This window comes from Emys orbicularis, chromosome 9 (genome assembly GCF_028017835.1).
Source record: "Emys orbicularis isolate rEmyOrb1 chromosome 9, rEmyOrb1.hap1, whole genome shotgun sequence".
NCBI lineage: Eukaryota > Metazoa > Chordata > Testudines > Emydidae > Emys > Emys orbicularis.
Genome location: NC_088691.1, coordinates 106756720 through 106776303, shown reverse-complemented (window position 1 = coordinate 106776303; position 19584 = coordinate 106756720). Strand labels below are relative to the sequence as shown.

The window sequence follows — 19584 nt, the reverse complement described above, 5'->3', positions numbered from 1 at the left end:
TTTGGGGGTGTCGGGGTTACTTACGGCTGGCAAACGCTCCAAACTCTCCAGAGGAGAGGTGCCGGAGCAGCGTGAGAGAGCTCGGCTCAGCACCTTGTGCACTTCTCAGGCTGTTGGGGGGGTGTCTCCCTCGTGGCACCAGGGAACTTGAAAGAACCTTCTTAGCCCTGGGGCCTGACATTCTGCAACGCAGTTCTGTTTGGCTCTGAATTAATGCAAATGGGAAAAGGGTCCGGGTGTGTCTGTTACGCAGTCGCATGCAGCTAGGTATGAAATAACTGCGGGGGCCTAGACAGTGGGCTGTGCTCCATGTGGCTCTCTGGGAGAGATGGATGATCACTGAGCAATGCTGTAATACCGTCCCCAGAGTCGTGCTAAATGCTCAGGAACAGCACCTGGGATCCTGCAGACTGCACTGCCGAGCAGAGCTGTGGCACAGTACTTCTAGCATGGCGCTGGGCCAAAGCCAGGCCTGGTGAGTCGCCCCAGGGATGCATTTGGCCCATGGTCAGGACCCACTGATAGCAGTAGCAGTATCATAAACCAGTAATAGGCAGTGTTCACTACCAGCCACCGCCTGGGGTTCCTGCCCCTCCGCCCTTGCCTCTCCTGGCCTCAGCTCTCAGGGCTCTGGCTGGCAGCTCAGACGAGGTGACGTCGCTTTCAGGGAGCAGGAGAGAGTTTTTCATCCTCTCTGGGGTGTTCTCCTCTAAGGTGCCCGACATGTGCACAGCGTCATCACAAAGTGCGTGCTGGCCTGCATCACAGCCCGTGTGCACCTGCCGTCGCAGACGCTGCTAACCACAGCGAGGCACCTGTCTCAGGAATGGCCTCATGCCAGCCCTCGCAGCTTGGCAGTGGGCAGCGGCGGGCCATGGAAGGTGGATTCTTGGCAGGATGGATTAATGCACAGCGCTTGCGGCGTAGTGCTGCAGCAGGGAGCGTGTGGAGGACAGGGCTCCGGGGCCCTGGGACTGAAGAACAGCAGCCCAGGAAAAGGATGCAGCCCTGGGGAAGCCTTAGCTGAAGTGGGGGGGCTGTGGGTGCTACTGCACGGGGCTGTCAGGGTGTGCGCAGTAGGTGGGTCTCACATTCCTTACAACAATCCTAAGGGAAGAGAGGAGACTGCCTTAACCACCTCAATGATCAGAGTGCAGGGGACAGAGACCCACGCTACGGCTTCCTGCAGCCTAAAACATTGGTTGCTGCTGCGTTCCCTTGGCTCGCCGCCTGGAGCTGTCAGCCAGGGACTCTGGAGAGCTTTGGCGGCTGGTGACTGGCTCCGAGCTGAAATGCCAAACGACCCTAATCTCCAATTATCAATTGACAGAGTTTGTATTTGAACAAGCTTGGGAACGTAAACAGGGAAACGGATCCCAGCTGGTGGGGTGGGATGGGGTGGGCTGGTGCTAGTGCTTCCCCCAGGAGGAGGCATGTCGAAAAGTTTCCTTGTTTCGCCGAGAGTTGATAGTGGAGAGGCAAGCTGGCTGGAGCCCCAGCCCAAAGGACGGGCAGTTGGTGTTTGTCTCCAACCTCTCCTGGCCTCTGGTTCTTTTCTTTTAATGTCTGGAGTGCAGGGAGCAGAGAAGGGCTGTGGCTCAGGTGCAGAGAAACCCTTCCTTCCAGCTCCTGCTGCCGGCAGCAGAGGTCTGAAGACCCAGCTGTTGTTTCAGCCCAGATGCCTTGCGTGCTTTGTGAGGAATAAAGCAGAAGTCCAGGGCCTCCATTGTGCCTGTTACTCTAACCACACACCCCAGGCTACGTTATTGAACCCGTAAATAGTCCCAGTGCATCAGATCAGGGTCTTGTCTCAGCCCGTAGACATGGGACACTGGGGCCCTCTTACTGCTAATGACCCCAGCGGCCAGCCCCTCAATGTGACATTGCATCCCAAAGCTGTCCTGTCCAGCAGCCCAGCACTGCTAACATGAGGCTGAAAGCTGGCTCGGGTTAACGCCGAATGCCCCTCACTGAGTCACCAGCTGCCGGAGCTTTCATCCGCGCACGGACCCAGCCCTGCACTGGGGGTGCACGGACCCAGACACATGGCCCAGGGGGTTCTCCAGGAGAGAGCTGCGTGTGCCTTCACTCCCATAGTGCAGGTACACGGCTTACAGCAGGCAGGTACCCAGGTCTGGGTGGTGTCTGGGCCAGACTGCGCCAGGAATGCATGTTTATAGCACTCAGATTCCCTGAATGTTTTGTGCAGTAAAATAATTTCTTGATGGCTTGAAGAGAACTTTACAGTACACCCAAACAGCCATCTAGGTTTTGTTGTGAAACTTTTATGCTGTAGCTGAATCTCAGGCAACTGCAGTCAACAAACTCCTAAGAAGCCGTCTTTCTCTAGGCCCATGTGTTTTTCACAGCTGCCCAGAATTTCTCTTCAGCTCCAGGGAGTCTTGTCAGCTTCCCAGCCCCTTTCCTCATCTGGTAGGGCCACGGTCATCATTCAGCAAAGCCCCACTTTCCCCAGCTGCTGTTCACTCCCCATCAACAGCTCCTGGTGTTCTTTCTCAGCCCTTTGCCCGTGAGTCCAAACCTCTTTGCTCGTGTCATTAGTCCTGGAGAAGGTGGAGTCATGGCAGATCCTCAGTCAGCAGCAGAATCACTGACTGTCCGATGTCAGCTCGAATCCAGCCAAGGCCAGCAGTGACCAAAATTGTTCCCTTCCTGGTGCCTTTGCAGGGGTATCTGTGGATGTCTGGGACAGTCTCAAGCCAGATTGGCAAGTGTCCACATCCCACAATCCAGGGGTCCCCTGGGGGCACGGAGACTGAGGCCCTGGTGCCTCCGGGGTGTGGGAAGGGAGGAGAGAAGTGATGGGTCCCTGAGTCAGTGACATGTGTAGGCACATTCACATGCCTGGACCCAAGGAGAGACGCGCTTTGATCCAAGTTTGAAACCATGCCTACGCCATGGAGCGGCAGACGTGCTAACAAGAGGAGAAGGAAAGCACATCTGGCTGGCTCGCCCAGCATGGCGCCCAAACTCCTCAGTGCACCGCAGAGCCAGATGTGTAGCATGACACCAACGTTTGGTCTGGCGCTGGCGGAGTGGAAGGCCGGATCATTCTCCTGCTCTGTCAGGGGAAAGGCCCACGCGATGGCTGCAGGAGCATTAGGCCAGGAACTCTGCTCTCTGTTCCTGTAAAAGTTGTCACACGTGTCCTGCTCGCCAGGCACCAGCCGGTTCTTGTAAAATGCTGTCACCCTGAGCGATCGGGCGGCACTGCCAGGCGATGCTTGCCCTCACAGCCCAGATCCCCACTGCGAGGGGCTGCTCCTTTTGCCCTGTGTGTCCATCACCTTGCCTGAATGGATCCCAGAGAAGATAGTCGAGTGGCTAACACAGGACTCCATTAATAAAGGATTAAAGGAGAGTAATAGAATTAATGCCAATCAACATATAGTTTTTGTTGAGATTATAAATGTGGTTGATAAAGGTAATAGTACAGATGTAATATATTCAGGTGTCTGTGAGGCATTTGACTTGGTACTGTATAAAATTGCGATTAAAAAAACTAGAACGATATAAAATTAACCCAGCGGACATTAAATGGATTGAAAACTGGCTAACTGATTGGTCTCCAAATGTAACAGTAAACGGGGAATTGTCATCGAGTGGGGGTGTTTCCAGTAGGGCCCTGCCAGGATCAGTGCTTGGCCCTACATTATAGAACATCTTTATCAATTACTTGGAAGAAAACAAAATCATCCCTGATAAAGTTTGCAGGTGATACAAAAATTGGGTGAATGGTAGATAATACAGAGGACAATTCTGATACAGAACAATCTGGGTTGCTTGGTTAACTGGGCGAAAGTTAATACTATGTGTTTTACTATGGCTAATTGTAAACGTATATGTCTGGGAACAAAGAACGCAGGCTGGGGCATTCTCTCCTGGGAAGCAGGGACTCTGAAAAAGATTTGGGGATGGTGGTGGATAATCAGCTGAACATGACTCCCTGTGTGACACTGTGGCCAAAAAAGCTAATATGGTCCTGGGATGCATCAGTGGGATTAGAGAGGTTATTTTACCTCTGTATTTAGCATTGGTGTGACGACTGCTGGACTCCAGTGTCCAGTTCAGTGTCCACAATTCACGAATGGCGTTGATCGATTGGAGAGGGGTCAGAGAATAGATACGAGAATGATTACAGGATTAGAAAACCTGCCTCAGAGTGATGGCGTCAAACAGCTCAGTCTATTTAGCTTAACAAAGAGCAGGTTAAGGGGTGACTTGGTCACAGTCTGTCAGTTACCTACATGGGGAACAGCTATTTGATAATGGGCTCTTCAGGCTAGCAGAGACAGGCCTAGCAAGATCTAGTGGCTGGAAACTGAAGCTAGCCAAGTTTAGAATGGAAATAAGGTGTAAATTTTTGATCGAGAGAGTAATTGACCATGGGAACAACTGACCAAGGGTTGTGGTGGATTCTCCGTCATTGGCAATTGGGTGTTTTTCGGAAAGCTCTGCTCTGGGAATTATTTGGGGGCAGTTCTCTGCCTGTGCTATACAGGAGGTCAGACTAGATTAGCGGTTCTCAAACTGTGGGTTGGGACCCCAAAGTGGGTTGGGGCCAGGGCTGGTGTTAGACTTGCTGGGGCCTGGGGCCCGAGCCCCACTGGCCGGGACCCACGCCTGGAGCCCAAGCCCTTGGGCTTCATCTTCCCTCCCCCCTTCTCCTCCACCTGGGGCATTGGGGCTCAGGCTTTGCCCCCCCTGCCCGGGACAGTGAGGCTCAGATGGTTTCAGGCTTTGGTCCCCCCTCCTGGGGTCATGCAGTAATTTTTGTTGTCAGAAGGGGGTCATGGTGCAATGAAGTTTGAGAACCGCTGGACTAGAGGATCACAATGGTCCCTTCTGGCCTTGGGCTCTATTAAAAGCACAGCACTTCCTCATTTGTAGCACGTAGCAAATCTCTTGTTGACTTGAATGGGAGCAGGTCCTAAGCAATTACTGTACCGTGACCCTTGTCATCTCTTCCTGGCAAACCCGTGAAAGCTGGGGGGATTCTGGGTGCACAGGCGATGGAGATCTGGGGGGTGTGGGGGGGTGAGAGAGAGACAGAAAGGCAGACAAACATATACAATATATGGAAATATCCGTTTTCACCTTTGAGGATATTCTTGGTGATTTAACAAGAAGCTATTTTTGAACACATTATTACAGCTCTGCCTTGAAGCCATGCTGTATGCCAGGATCGTGGGTCTGCCAAGCAGTGGTAGGTTGTTTATTTCTGAGGCAGGACAGTCATCTGAGTGGGCCGGGCAGCTGCACAGAGCGTTACAGGAAACGTGGGAGGAAGCCAGGCCAGCGACTGCGTACTCAGCCAGCAGGGGAAGTCCTTGTGGAATTTTTTATCTAGCCTTCCTGGGCTGTGTGCTTTGAATGCTGGGAAGTGCTATTCTCCAGATGTTTCCTAGCACATGGAGGCTTTGTTTATAAACAGTTGCTCACCGCAGAGCCCCTCTGCAAGGGGTAGCCCTCAGCCAAGGGAACACAGGGCTGCAGAGCCGTTAACAACACAAGTGAAAAACTTGACCATGTTTTGTTTTGGTGTCAAGGCCCCTGGGCTGCCCTCTTGGCCTGGCTTTGTCTGGAGCCTTTTTCCTCTTTTGAAAGGGATCGTGGAGGCTAATGGAGCTGCGCCATGATCAGGCCTGAAGTTTAGTGAAGGGCTGAAAGTTTCTCCTCTCCACAGAGCAACTTCCTGCTGCTTGTCGGCCTGGGGAGAGCGCAGGGCTACTGAGGTCTGTCGTCCTGCCTTTGCCGGGGGCTCCCTGGTGGCCGAGAGAGCTGGAGCAGTCACAGGGCGTTGCTCCGCCGTAGGGAAGGTGTGTCACTTTTGTTAACTCCACAGGCCAGATCCTGGGCTGACGTAACGCAGCCTAGCGCTGTGGAGGCCAACGGACGCAGCCGAAGGCCCAGCCAGCAGGTTTTACACAGTCTGGGAGAAGGGCCGGTAGTAGCTCAGCTTTCGCTCTCCCCTCACTACCGATGTACCATGGCCAGAATCCGTCCCGGGGGGGGGGAGGGGGCTTGCCATCGGGGGAGTTTGGAGCAACAATTTCCAGCTGTGGCAGGTCCCTGTACCGCCCACCCTATACCCTCCCAGTAACAATGGGATGTGCTGGTGCTGCAGCACTGTAGCCCCTACGAACACCTGAGGGGTGGAGACACTGAGGCCTGGCCCAGCTCCAGGGAGCTGGGTGGGGGGTGGGGGGCGTGTTTGTGTCTCCCTTTGATTTCAGTGCTGTTGGCTCAAGGCCAGTGGGCAGAGGGGGCCTGTCTGCACCAGGAAGTTCATTCGGTTTAAGGTGGGGTGTGACTTTAAAGTGGACGAACCCCCTGTGTGACTGAGACGTGGGCGTGTGACAGCATCTGGCTGCAGACGTGTGGCTCCATCCTCCGTCCATGGGGGTGTGTGAACAGATGCCCCCACTATCAAAGCATCCCCATGCAGGCCGTACCCCTGAGCCCCACGCGAGAGTCTCCTCTGGCCCCTTCCCTGGCTCCTGGCACAGCCCATGTCACAAAGCTGTGAGCTGCAGATAACACACTTACTGGATTACAGCGCGCCAGGGACTGGGGTTTTCCCTGCATTCCCAAATGCACACGAAAGGCAACTTCTGCCTGGCTGGGACACCGGTCCTGTCTGCTCTAGCTGTAACCAGGTGGGAGGACTCAGGGGCGGGGGGGGGTGTTTGGTTGGATATTAGGAAAACCTTTTTCACTAGGAGGGTGGTGAAGCACTGGAATGGGTTACCTAGGGAGGTGGTGGAATCTCCTTCCTTAGAGGTTTTTAAGTCCCGGCTTGACAAATCCCTGGCTGGGATGATTTAGTTGGGGATTGGTCCTGCTTTGAGCAGGAGGTTGGACTAGATACCCCCTGAGGTCCCTTCCAACCCTGAGATTCTATGATTCTATTCTACTAGCAGCTGCACAAACCCTAACCCGCACCACCAAGAATGCCGCCTCCCACAACGGTATAGGGCTCTCAGGCCCTGGCATGTCTCATCTGTGTGGGCTCTCTGCTTTAGGGCCTGATCCTGTGCTCATCTCTGCCTGTCCCATGCAGAGGAGCGGGGCGTCTGGCAGTCAGATCTGCCCCCGTTATGCGCAGGCTCGCAGCCTCCCTCGGGCAAGGCCTAGGCTCTCTGGCCTGCCCAGCCTCCAGCGTCCCCCAGTGCCGTTTGCGGGGCAGTGTAAAGATCCGCACAACGCTGAGAGCTGAAAATGGGAGGAGAACATAAACTAAACTGACTTCAACATCAGACTCTGGCCCAGGAGCCACAGCTCAGATCCTCTGCTTCTCCTCGTATTTAATTCCAGAGCAATGCAGAATCCAGTGTCCCGTGCTGGGAACTGGGGGCCCAGTTTGCCGCGGAGCACAGGGGCCGTGAATACGGTTTGTCAAGGCGCTCCGTGAGCACAGGCTGTGTTCACGCTGATGGTGTTTTCACAGGTGTCCCAAGGAACATCATGGCACATGCCAAACCTCCTCTACCTCAGTCCCACTGAGCAGAAGGAAACCATCTCAGGCCTACCCAGCGCGCCTGCCGGCGATCCTGAGAGCCTCCAAAAGCACTGCTGGGCCTTGAGCTAAAGTCCTGTGCAGCAGGGCGCAGAGCAGGCTGCAGAGACGTTGGCTTGCCCGGGGCTGTACGCAGAGGGTGCGATGCTGAGCAGCTGCACGGAACCCAGATGGGCCACACTGGGGGGATTCTCACGGCTGTTTTCTTTGTTCCTTTCCATGTCGTTCTTCTTCCCCCCGAGGCGCCTGGCTCAGGCACCTGGTCCCATTAGCCTGGCCACATTTCATTTCTTCCTGATTGGCCTGTGCTCTGGGGAGCTGTGTATTCTATAGCCCTGGCGTGTCCCATTGGTTTGGCGCTTCTGCTAATTCTGTCACTTCCAAATGTTTCCATTTGTTCCCCCGCCCCCATCCAAAAGCACCTGCAGCAGCGTGGCTTTTAAAGCAAAACCAAAGCGCGCGCGTTGGAATGAGCACGCTGGAAAAGTTACAGCTGGCCCTGTGGCTGGTGGAGAAAAATACCAAGCCGTGCGCAGCCTGGCTGGAGTCTGGGGAGGGGAGGAGCTGGGCCTAGGCCCGGGCTTCCCATGGAAAGCTGATGTGCCTGGTTATCGGATATGGAAAGTCGCAGCCCAGAGAAACAGAACTCTGCACAACCTGCAGTCCTGGTGGACAGCGGGGCTTTCGCTGTCGTGTGTTCTCTGGTGTTCACAGTCGTTGCCCATGTGGATTTCAATGCAATGGTCGGTTTGGGTGAAACGCTGTTTGTGTTGTGTTTTACTTTGCTGTCATCGTATTGAGGAATATGAAGCACCCACCTAGATTTCCTGCCCAAATGCTGAAGTTTCTGTTTGCAGGAAGAGCAGGAAAAGGTTCCAAGGAGTTTAGGGATGAAAAGCCACAGCTTGAGCATCTGCCAGGCAGCTGTGTTTAGTAGCTCCTACTGATCAGAGAAATCAGCAGCCCTCGGGTGCCAAGGAGAACACTAGCTGTGACAGTGTATCCTCCTGGAGCACTCCCAGGCTCTTTTAGTTGGTAACCACACAACAGCCACATGGACTCCAGTCTGCCTCTGTGCTCCGGGAATCACCAGGGCCAATTAACCGTTTAATTCCAGCCTGCCAGTAGCTATGCCAGGCGCATAGCAAACATGCTCCCAGCGCACTAGCACCTGCACTTCCATGCTAGATCCATGCCATGGGGGAACTGCACCGCCTGCCCTGCAGGGCCTGTGTGTGTATTTGGGTATGTGAGCTTGGGCCTGACCCTGCAAAGACTTACCCCCCACAAGGAACTGGCTGCACTGAACCACCCCAAACAGGGATCCGGATCAGACGCCGAATGCACGATGGAACTGCCTGTGGTGTGCGCTTTACTTTCCGGACAGTGCCCTGGCGAGGCCACCTCTTGGACCCCTGGGAATCGGGGGAATTTTCCCAAATCCTGTAGAATTTTCTTCCCAGACTCTGCAGAAATTTGGGTGTGGGAGGGAGGGGAATTTCTCCTGCAGATTCTCTCCAACGCTCAAACACTGGGTAATGTTTGTCCACACAGAGGAGCCCGAGTGTAAACTTGGGTAGCTGACTTTACCCACTTCTTGTTTGGGGAGTATGGAGTTGAGTTTTTGTTAGTTTAACCACTTACATTTTTTGCCAGTACACCACCACTTAGATCACATTGATTTGGCCACAAGGACTCCTCGTTGGTTTCACCCACTCTGGTTTCCTTTAAAGAAAATCGAACTCTTCCATCCCCCTTGATCTTATCCCCTCCCCCCTTTCTCCATGGGGCGCGCCCTTCAGCTGTGCTCCCTCTTCCCAGACTCCTAGCTAGAGAGAACCAAATGCCACAATTAAAGGAGCAGTTTGGCAGAACGCTCAGTGACCGTGAGATCTGCACGAGAGACCACGCCAGGGGGACGACAGACCACTCCAAAGCAGCTGGTTGGATTCGAACCTGCACCTGAAAGGTTTAAAGCTGTCCATGCTGTCCCCAGCTCCCTTGCTGCTGAACTGTTCTCACCCTCATGTACTCTGTGCCTTTGGCAGCTGAGCCATCGGGTCTGTTACTGCAGACACCGGGTCCTCGCGGCTCTGAAGATTTAGTCCCTTGTGAACAGTGCAGCCGCACACGCTGTGACTCTGCCTAGTACATAGCAGGACAAGGAAAGTAACGCTTCCTCGTCCAGGCTTTGGCTCGGGACTAAACAATTGCTGTTTGTTTGTCCACCAAAAAGCAGGGTATTGTTCTCTTCCCATTACTGCGTCTGCATTTACCTGGATTAGCGGCTGCACGCTAATCCACTGGGGAACAATGCTGCTCTAAGACTGATTTAGTCATTTAAAATAAATCTGCTTTTCTGCCTGGTCGGGCTGGGGCCCAGCCCTGTACTGGCGGGCGGCGCAGTCGAGGGATGAGCGGTGCTCTGGGTTGCGGCTGTGTCAATGTTCCTGTTACAGCGAGCTGTTTTCAAGGGTTATAATCCAGCTCTGGGCTATACTTCAGCTGTTGAGGGCTCAGCACGTTTCTTTAAAATAAAAATGTGAAACAAATGATCAGTCCCATCGCTTCTGAGGTGCCACCGTCCCTTTCCCCTCTTTGTGTCTGTCTCTATCCCTTCCTCTGCTCTGCCGTTATATTCTCTTGTTTCCGTGTGATGGAAGCTGATTATTTTCATTATAATGCTTGAGCGCTCAGAAGAGAATCTGGATCATGTAATACATGGAGAAGGGCTGGAGCCCTGAACATTGAGGAAGTGTCGCTCTGGAGCCAAGCTTTGGGGTGCAGGTCTGTATCTACCAGGGGCTGAATCAAACCCGGCACGTTGGGGAAGCTTGGTTCTGGATCCAATCTTTGCATCTTGGGCCTATCTCTAACTCCGTGTAGTCTTGTTATATTCTTTCTCCTGTAAGTGCAGCGTATACGATGCGGTCTCACACCTGGTTCCCGTTGCTTTCCTACCAAGGGCACATCCAGAGGTGCTGCAGGGCTGTTGATGTGTCCTGTGCAAAGTACCTCACTGCTGGGACTTGGCAGCAAATCAGCTGGACTTCTCCAGGGCTCCACCTCCTCTGCCATCCCCTCTGGCTAGGGTGGCGTTTGGGGCTGGGTGCCTTCCTGCCCTGCTGAGCAAATGGAGCCAGAGCTCAGTGCATGGGACAGCTTTGCAGAACCACAGGCTGGTTTGTGTGTGTCTTGTGGCTTTCCTGCTGCTCTGGTTTGCCTGGTGACGGTTCCCCCGACTGCTGAGGGACAGCTTCCAGCCACCCAGCAAACTCGCCTTCAGGGGGTATTCTGAGCCCCCTAAAACCCTGAGCCGTGAATGTGACGTGCATGGAGCAATGAATCCTAAAGCGATGAAAAGCAGCTTCCCCCCAACCTTTCCTCTGGGTCGAAGCAAGGCCTGTCCCCATGCACCATGGTTGTGTGCTCCGGCCGCCAGCACTGCCTCCTGCTGCAATGCCAGGTGCCAGGGGAACCAGCCACCAAGCGCAGGGCTGGCAGCAGTGCCCTGCAGTGCCATGTGGATCTGTGTCCGTCACCCTTCGCTTGAACCTTTTTGCTCATCTTGGTGGCTGGAAAATGAACTTGTCGGGGCCACTGCTGTCAGTTTCGCTCTGTCCACCAGGCTTGGGCTGCAAACACTGTAGGTGTTTGGTTTAATAAAGTGTTTCTGTGGGAATTGTTTTGAGCTTCACAGAACATTTCTACTGCTCTTAGGAGTTTTGTCGGTTGTTTTAAAAAACCTGTTTTTACAAACCCTAAATGTTGTGCCCAAATCGGATCGGAGAGCATCTCTCTACTATCTAGCAACAGCCACAAGACGCCTTCTCATCCGCATGTGCCATAGCAGCCCTGGGAGATGGACATTACATTTACAGCTACTGAATTCAGTTGCCTCATCTTGGTGGCTCAAGTTGTGCACCCAGACATTGTGAGACCCAAGTGTTGGGAAAGGTCTGGCTGCATGTGAGCGTCCTGGGGTCACACAGGGCCGGGTTCAGAGCTGGGAACCCCCTGTGTCCTGGCTCCCAGTCCTGTGCTCTGACCACCCCTCTCTCTCTCTACATTACTAACAATGGGCCTGATTCTCCGCTGCCTTGCTGCTTGCACAGTCATGACATCTGTGCACAATGGGCTGCAAACGCTGCCGTTCGGACTGGGTCAATGGCTGCACAAGGGCCGTGGAGGATTATTGGAGCGGTCCGGGCACGGACGCGTAGTATCAGAGCAGTGCACAGGAACTTGGAGCATTTAAACACACCACCACACCGCTGCTGGTGTACACATGTGAACACATCCTGCCACGCTCTGAGCCGGAGGCCTCTCTTGGCTCTGACCCGCCTGCCCAATCTTGCAAACAGCCTTCATCAGCAAGTTTGGGTTGTGTGTGCCCAGCTGTGTCTGGCTGAGTTCCTGTGCTTGCTGCAGCTGCCTGGAGCCGGCTTCCGGTGGGGGAAAGGAGCAGATCTAGCCGGGCGGGGAGGGCTGCCACGCCTGCCAAAACACTTGGTTAATGTGGCTCTGGGGTGTTGTGCATGTTTTGAAGAGAGGGAGCTGGGCCTGTTCCCATTGCAGCTGCTCTGCGGGGGAGCTGCTAAACCTGCCCCGAACGGCAGTGACCACCTCTCTCGTTCAGAGGGACTAGCACGGGAGGGGGGTGGGGCAAACTTTTTGGCCCAAGGGCCACATCAGGGAATAGAAATTGTATGGCGGGCCATGAATGCTCACGAAACTGGTGTTGGGGTGCGGGCTCTGGGGTGGGGCTGGGATCAAGGGGTTTGGAGAGCGGGAGGAGGATCAGGGCTGGGGCACGGATACAGGCTCCGGCTGGGGTGCGGGCTCTGGGGTGGGGCTGGGGGTGAGAGGTTTGGGGTGCAGGAGGGCGTTCCGGGCTGGGATCGAGGGGTTTGGAGAGCAGGAGGGGGGATCAGGGCTGGGGCAGGGGGTTGGGGTGTGGGGAGAGGCTCAGGGGTGCAGGCTCCGAGCGGCACTTACCTCAAGCGTGGTAAGGCCCCCGACCCAGAGCCCCGGCCGGAGCAGGGCCGAGCCGTGTGGTGTGGCTCCAGCTCGCGGGCCGTAGTTTGCCCACCCCTGGACTAGCAGAACCAAGGGCTGAAAGAGCAACGAGGTGGTGGCCAGGCACCAGCAGACTGAGTCCACGGGGGTCTGAGTCTGGGCTCAACGATCCGAGTGTCAGTCAGGAGGCAGTGCGGTTAGATCAGAGCCACCCCCACTAAGCCTCAGCAGGATGGTGATGCACGGCTGCCGTTCCCGGCTTGTGCAGGGCTGTGGGTGGACCCCAGTCCATGCCCGGGGGGGGGGGGGGGGGGCGGGATCCTCCCAAGGACATGATGCTGGGACCCTGCCCCATGAAACCAGTGTCTGTGGGCATCCAGAGAGAGGAGAGAGACTGGCTGGAGGGAGCAGAAGGGCTGCTTTGTGCTGTGATGCTCACCAGTCCTGTGAGCTAAGCAGGGCCAGAGCAAAGCCTGGTTTTAACCACTGACACCATCTGGATCAGTGCTGTGATGTTCACTGCACTAGTTCTGCCTGGTGTGGATGCAGGGCTTACACCAGCCCATGTGGGTGTACAATGCTACAGCTTTTATCTGCAGACAAGCTCTGATTTCCTGCCTGCGTGAAAGGCCCCCAGAGATCAGGACGGTACTGCAGGCCGTGGGCGTGGTGTTTCACTGCTCTGCTGGGTCAGCACTCAGTGACATGCCAGGGAGCCCCGTGCTCCTGGAGGCGCTGTCTTTCCGCTGAGATGTAAAGCCCAGGATGGTGATCATTAAAAAACCCCGGTGAGCGCAGTGGCTTTAGCCATGGGGTCTTGGTCAGATTCCAGCAGCTTTCCTGAAACCCCCAGGCAGCAGCCATTGCACATGGTGTAATTCTTTGAAATGGGTGAGTGCTCTTAAGGAGCTACCGCATTCCACCCCAGAGGTGGCTGCATGTCAATGGTGAAAAGTTTGCAAATTGCATCAGGATGCCCCGGAATGAAGGAAGGTGGCCTGAACTGGGGCAGCCCCACTGACTGCAGCAAACTCGACCCACTGTGCAAGTACAGTATGACTCCAGGGGGGGTTTCGGTGCCCAAAGAATGCAGGATGGGTCCTAAGTGACCAGTGCCGTGTATGGACCGCACAGTCCTACCCTTGTATTTGTCGCATGCCTGTACAAAGAGAGAGGAAGGAGCCGGACTGCTGGCTTGCCTAGTCCCTGCAGAGTGGACACAACAGCAACTCGCACTGCGGTTCCTCTGCAAGTCAGGAGCCTGCCCCCACTGTGCTCCCAGCTGACCCACGGCTGTTGTTCGCAGCTACTCGGGGTTGTGGGGGGTCCCGGGCAGGTCTCTGCACTAGGAAGTGAGTGCCAGGAGCCACCACTCCAGCGAGCGCTCTGCTGTACCGAAGGAGTGGGGCCCGACGGTGTCACTGCTGGGGAAGGAGCTGCGGGGGGCTCCCTTCCGTAGCCACTCAGACTCCTGTGTGTGTCTTTCACAGGAGCTTTGTGTCTGGGTAACCCAGCGGCCCTGCACGAAGCCCCGTTGTGACTCTTCCTGCTGTCAGCCCAGCCACGGGGAGGCTGTGTCCCTGGCACGGGGCTTCGAAGGGCTCCGTGTTAGTGTTCATGGGGCCTTGAGAAATGGTGGCAGGGCCGAGAAGGGTTTGAGTGTTGTTCTGCAGGGAGCTCGTCTGGCCTCTTTTCAGTCCTCTCTTGGGAGGCACCAGAGGGTTGGGTTTAATTCCCGGCCCCTTCCTGTAGTGGGAGAGCTTGTGACCCCAGTGACACGGGCGGGAATGGAGTCACTTCAGACTGACGCCACAGGGCCTACGAGCAGAGTCTGGCCCACTTTGTTTCACTGTTTTTATTCCATTTATCATCTAGAATTTGCCTTTGAAGGGGAGCTGAACCCTGTGTCCCCGAGTGCCCCATCTGCAGTACCCATTGCACAGCGGCACTGGGGGGCTGGGTTAGCCCGTAGCTGGCAATGCAGCACCCCTGCAATACAGCCCATTCATTTAATCTTCCAAGCCTTTTTCTGCACCAGCAAATCCTTCCCAGGGGACCAAGCGGGGTGACCCAGGAAACTGGGGAGACTGACGCTGATCCCCGCAAACCCCTGGGAAGGCTGATGCGGGATGCTGGCAATACAGCATGAAAAGCCGGTAACAGAATGAATGCCCGTCAGCATGGGGGGCTCTGTGGGAAGCAGGTCTTGTCACACCCCCACATCGTTCTGTTTGTGAGGAGATCACAAGGGTAGCTAATAGAGGTGACTGCGTTGACTGGGGCATTTGATTTAGTCCTGCATAACTTCCTGATAAAAACAGCACAATACAGAAATCGGTGCAGCCCATGTTAAGGGACTAAAGACTAGTTTATCCCACAGAAGGGTGAGCTCTACCTGGGTAGGAGGTTTCTGATAGCAAAGGGCTCTGTAATTGATCAGAAAAAGGCTTAATGTGATTCCATGGTTGGAATTTGAGGCTAGATAAATTCAAACTACAAATAAGAGGCACGTTTTTAAACAGTGTGAGGGTAATTAATGGTTGGCATCATTTACCAAGGGTTGGGGTGGATTCTCCAGCACTTGCCGTTTTTAAATGAAGACAGCATGTCTTCCCAAAAGCCCTGCTCTAGCTTAGCCAAACATTATGGGCTTGACACAGAAATTACTGGGTGAGGTTTTCTTGCTTGTGTTATGCAGGAGGTCAGACTAAATAACCATAATGGTACCAGTTTTTAAATCTGTTAAGGGCTGTTACAAATAGGTCAGGGATCAATTGCTCTCCATGTCCACTGAAGGTAGGTCAAGCAGTAATGGGATTAATCTGCAGCCGGGCTGATTTAGGTTAGATATTAGGAAAATCTTTCTAACTCTCAGGGTGGGTACGCTCTGGAACAGGCTCCCAAGGGAGGTCGTGGAATCCCCGTCACTGGAGGTGTTTAAGAACCGGCTGGACAAACCCGTCAGGGCTGGTCTAGGTTTACTTGGCCCTGCCACAGCGCAGGGGGCTGGGCTCGATGACTTCTTGAGGTCCCTTCCAGTCCCATAATCCCTTCTGGGCTTGAATCTAGGAATCTCTGAGGCAGGTGTGAGCTCAGGCTTGCATTCCTTGTGCACCGAGAAACCTGGAGTCCGGAGAAGTGTGGGCTTGCAAGGAATGGGTCCCAGGGGTGGAGTTTTATCTCGTCCTGCAGGGGCAATGCTGAGGGGGAGCACGTTTCCCTGGGGCACAGAGTGCATTTTTGTAGCTGGTGGAGTTAACGCTTCTTGCTAGGTTTGGGCTCAAACCTGGTTGCTGCTGGAGCCATCTGCCCTGTGGTCTGTAACCCCCCGTGTTGTGCTCTTCTCCCTTCTCCAGGCACACGTTCTGGCAGTTCCGCCGTGAGAACCCCCAGACCAAGGTGGGCGAACCCCCTCCTGACGGCCTGCCTGGCTTTAACAGCGGGGTCATGCTGCTCAACCTGGAAGCCATGCGCCAGTCCCAGCTCTACAACCAGTTGCTGGAGCCAGACATGGTGCGGCAGCTCACGGAGAAGTACCACTTCAAGGGCCACCTGGGGGATCAGGACTTCTTCACAATGATTGGCATGGAGCACCCCGAGCTGTTCCACGTGCTGGATTGCACCTGGAACCGGCAGCTCTGCTCCTGGTGGAGGGAGCACGGGTACAGCGACGTATTCGATCAGTACTTTCGGTGCGAGGGCCAAGTCAGAATCTACCATGGGAACTGCAACACGCCGATCCCCGAGGACTAGGCCGCCCGTCGCTCCGCTGGGTGATGGGAGCAGCAGCTCGTGAAGTGTGTGCACCAGTGCCCCATGCAAAGGTGTCCCCACCCCATTGTGCGCTGGGCTCCCACGCCTCACTCCAGCTGTTCCAGGAACATTCCAACGCCTCTCACCTCAGGGAGGAGGTGCAGTCTAGTGGTTAAACCAAGGCACCTGGGTTCTGCTCCCAACTCAGACACTGACATGGCTACGTGAGGTTGGGCAAGGCATGTCGCTCCTCCATGCCACAGTTTCCCTACTTGTAAAATGGGGCTAATAATATTTACCCTCCTCCCACTGTGCTGTGAGGCTCAATTAGTTAGAGCGGTGAAAGCCCCTACATACATGCAAAGTATGCCGGGTCAGGGCAACGGCCCGCAACACCGCCTGCCTCACGTCCTGGGTGCGCCGCCCTGTGGGATAGGGATAGCACCTCATTTGACACTGACAGCGTCAATGGTTGCACAGTGTTCATGAGCATTGCATTGTTCTTTACGGTAGCCTACATAAGGGACCATCACTCGGTGACCTATTTCTATGTCTAATGCAGGGCGAGAAGACGCCGTCTCCAGCCTGGCCTCATTTAGAATAAAAGCCAAACGAGACTTTGGAAAGACTGATTTGCGCTGATGAAATTACAAAGCTGCATTAACACTGGTCCAACTCCTGGACCAAAATTGAATCCAAATGAGCTTTAAAGCCTTCCCTTGGTTCTTCCTAGTGCTAAAAGCTTTACTGCTGTTCTCATCTTAGAACCATGCAGAGTGTGGACGAGTGTGTTCTTTTTTACTAGCTCTTCCGTTAACCTTTTATGCTAGAATAAAGGTGCAGATGTAAAACACACTGTGTCAGTTTTCCACAGCACAACTGATGCCCTGGGTAAAAAGGTTTGATAAGGGTCTGGTTCCTTCTTACGGTGATTAAAAAGTAGCTGACATACGGCTGTTGGGTAAATGAAAAAACGGCGTCCTACGTACCATCACCACTCTGTTTAACTGCGCGAGAGTCCTGAGTCAGGTCTATAATAAAATGTGTTCATGGCAGTTGTTATTGCCCCTGTGTGTACGGCTGAGTATAAATGGCAGAGATAAGGAGCCTCATTAGACCATTGTTCTTTCTTGGCAGCGGTGAGCTGCTTTTGCCCATGTAAAGCCTGTAGTGTTCCAGCCCATGCTGGCAGAGCGCTCTCTGACGGCCGTGCACAGCACCCCCAAGCACTCCAGGTCCTGTCCGGTCTCTCCCAGATTCCTCCGTCTCGGAGGAATCACTGGGGGTGGATCTAGCCCAGTGTCCTGGCTTCAGCAGCAGCAGATGAAGGTGGGATACCCTGCACCCTGGGGACGCCACTTCCTACCGCCAGGCGTTCAGTGATGGGCTTGTGCGGTGCGGCATGAAGGGTTAATGGGGAGGGCAGGAAGTGAGGGTCTTGCAGGCCCTAGCTGGGGTGTAAATGGTGTGCTCCAGCTCTTTAGCTGAGGCCGTGTTTTCAGTCCTGACCCAGCAATTCCAGAGGGGGGCACAAAGCGCTGCAGAGACCTGGTTGTCTCAGTCTCTAGGACAGCTGCTGTGGTGCCGTGCGCATGAGAGAGGCTGGGTGTGGGTATTAGTACAGGGGCTTTAATCCTGGGGCGCCTTTAGCCACTGCCCAAACCCACCTCCTGCCTTGCCAGCAAATCCCCATTGGCCCCACGGGCTGTCACAGAGACAGGCCTTGTGGAACAGAGCCTGTAGGAAGGGCGGCAGATTTCCCAGGGGAGCTCGACAGCCTAATCTCCATGTCTGGCAGAATTGCAACAGTTGCACTTGACCTAGGGCCTTCAGCGGCACTAAGGCCAGTCTGTACTTTCTAGCGTAGCATGTTTGTGGTTCAATGAGCCGCACAGAGTAAAATCCATGTTACACAAGGAATCGCTGCATCATATGCTGACAATACACGTCAATACCAGCCCTGGGCTCAGCTATTCACAGCCTTCCTCCTGGGACGTCTGAACATTGAGGAACTCTCCTGGACAGTGAAAATGCACCTGACAGCTGGGCAAAGTCACCCTAGGAATTTACCCCCCCAAGCACACACTCTTCTAGCCAGCTTGGTCAGGCTGAATGAGAGTTACCAGGCAGCGCAGTTCAAAGCGCATGATGTGAGAGCAGCCGTGGCTTATCTGCCTTACTAACCCTGCATGTGTCTGAATATGCTTCAGATCTGGTCGTGTTCTTGCTTACCTCGGCTCTGCCCTGAGCTGCAGCTCAGAACGAGCCCTTCTCCAGCACACGCTACCTCTGGAAGGGGTCCCCCTATAGAGTACAATGCTATAGGTCATATGAAGCGCCATGTATGGGGCCAAGGATGTAAAGTGCCTCCCCCCGCCTGCTCCTCTTCAGAGCATGGGGCCAGTCACAGGCCTTGCTCTCAGGCGGTGCAAAGCCTGTCTCTGCACCTGTGTTTGCTTGCTCAAGGGAGGGTGGGGCGAGGCTGGCCCCCATGTAGGAAGATCACTAACCCTGCGATGAATTTGTGGTGGATGCTGTATCCATTTTACAATGAGTTTCCAACCTGGTTTGGTAAAATCAACACCACTTGTGTGTGTAGACTGGGGCTTAGTGAATCGTCAGTTACCCCACAACTTAGCACCAGTGACCACATGGTAAATAGCATGGCACATGACAACCCTGCGATTAACACAGCAGCCTTGGTGCTTTTGCTTCTATACACACTATTCTTCATCCATCTGTAATGCGACAGACCGCCGGTCGTCAGGATCAAACCTGGGGGCGCTGGAGCTTAGTGCATGAGCCTCTACTGCATGAGCTAAACACCACCTGGCCCTTAGCTCAGGCTGTAGCAGACTCATTAATCTTTCTCTCTAAGCGGTCTCGGTGCCACTAGAGGGGTCAGAGCACCACACCCAGGAGGGTGGGGGTCACACGTCCACTCTGCTAAGTGGGGATGGGATGCGGGGGGGGGACAATGCAGTTGCACTTTTAACTCCACTGCTGCCTGTTAATAAAGGAATAGCTTTTAATTTTTTTAAAGGCAAAAAAAAAAAGCTGGCAACAGACATAACCAGCCTGGCAGTGCTGGGTCTGAGCATCGCTCACCTTCGCCTCATTTTGAACCCGACAAGCAGCGGCTCTTCACGTTGTTTGATGGCCTCAGCACTAAACCTGCCCCTTAGTTGAGTCGCTGAACTGATCTGTTTCCAAATCACAGCACAAGCGCGCGGCTCCAAAGTTCCTCCAGGTCCTCAGGGCAGGAATTACTA

General features: G+C 54.5%; 1 protein-coding gene across 1 annotated transcript in view; it reads left to right on the top strand.

The window, feature by feature from the left end:
• XXYLT1 (xyloside xylosyltransferase 1) overlaps nt 1-17365 on the top strand; it is a 97666-nt gene extending 80301 nt beyond the window's left edge. The window contains exon 4 of the mRNA XM_065410669.1: nt 15916-17365. Coding sequence (XP_065266741.1) covers nt 15916-16312 — 397 coding nt within the window. The 3' untranslated portion in view covers nt 16313-17365. The remainder of the gene's footprint in view (nt 1-15915) is intronic.
• Nucleotides 17366-19584: the final 2219 nt, after the last annotated feature.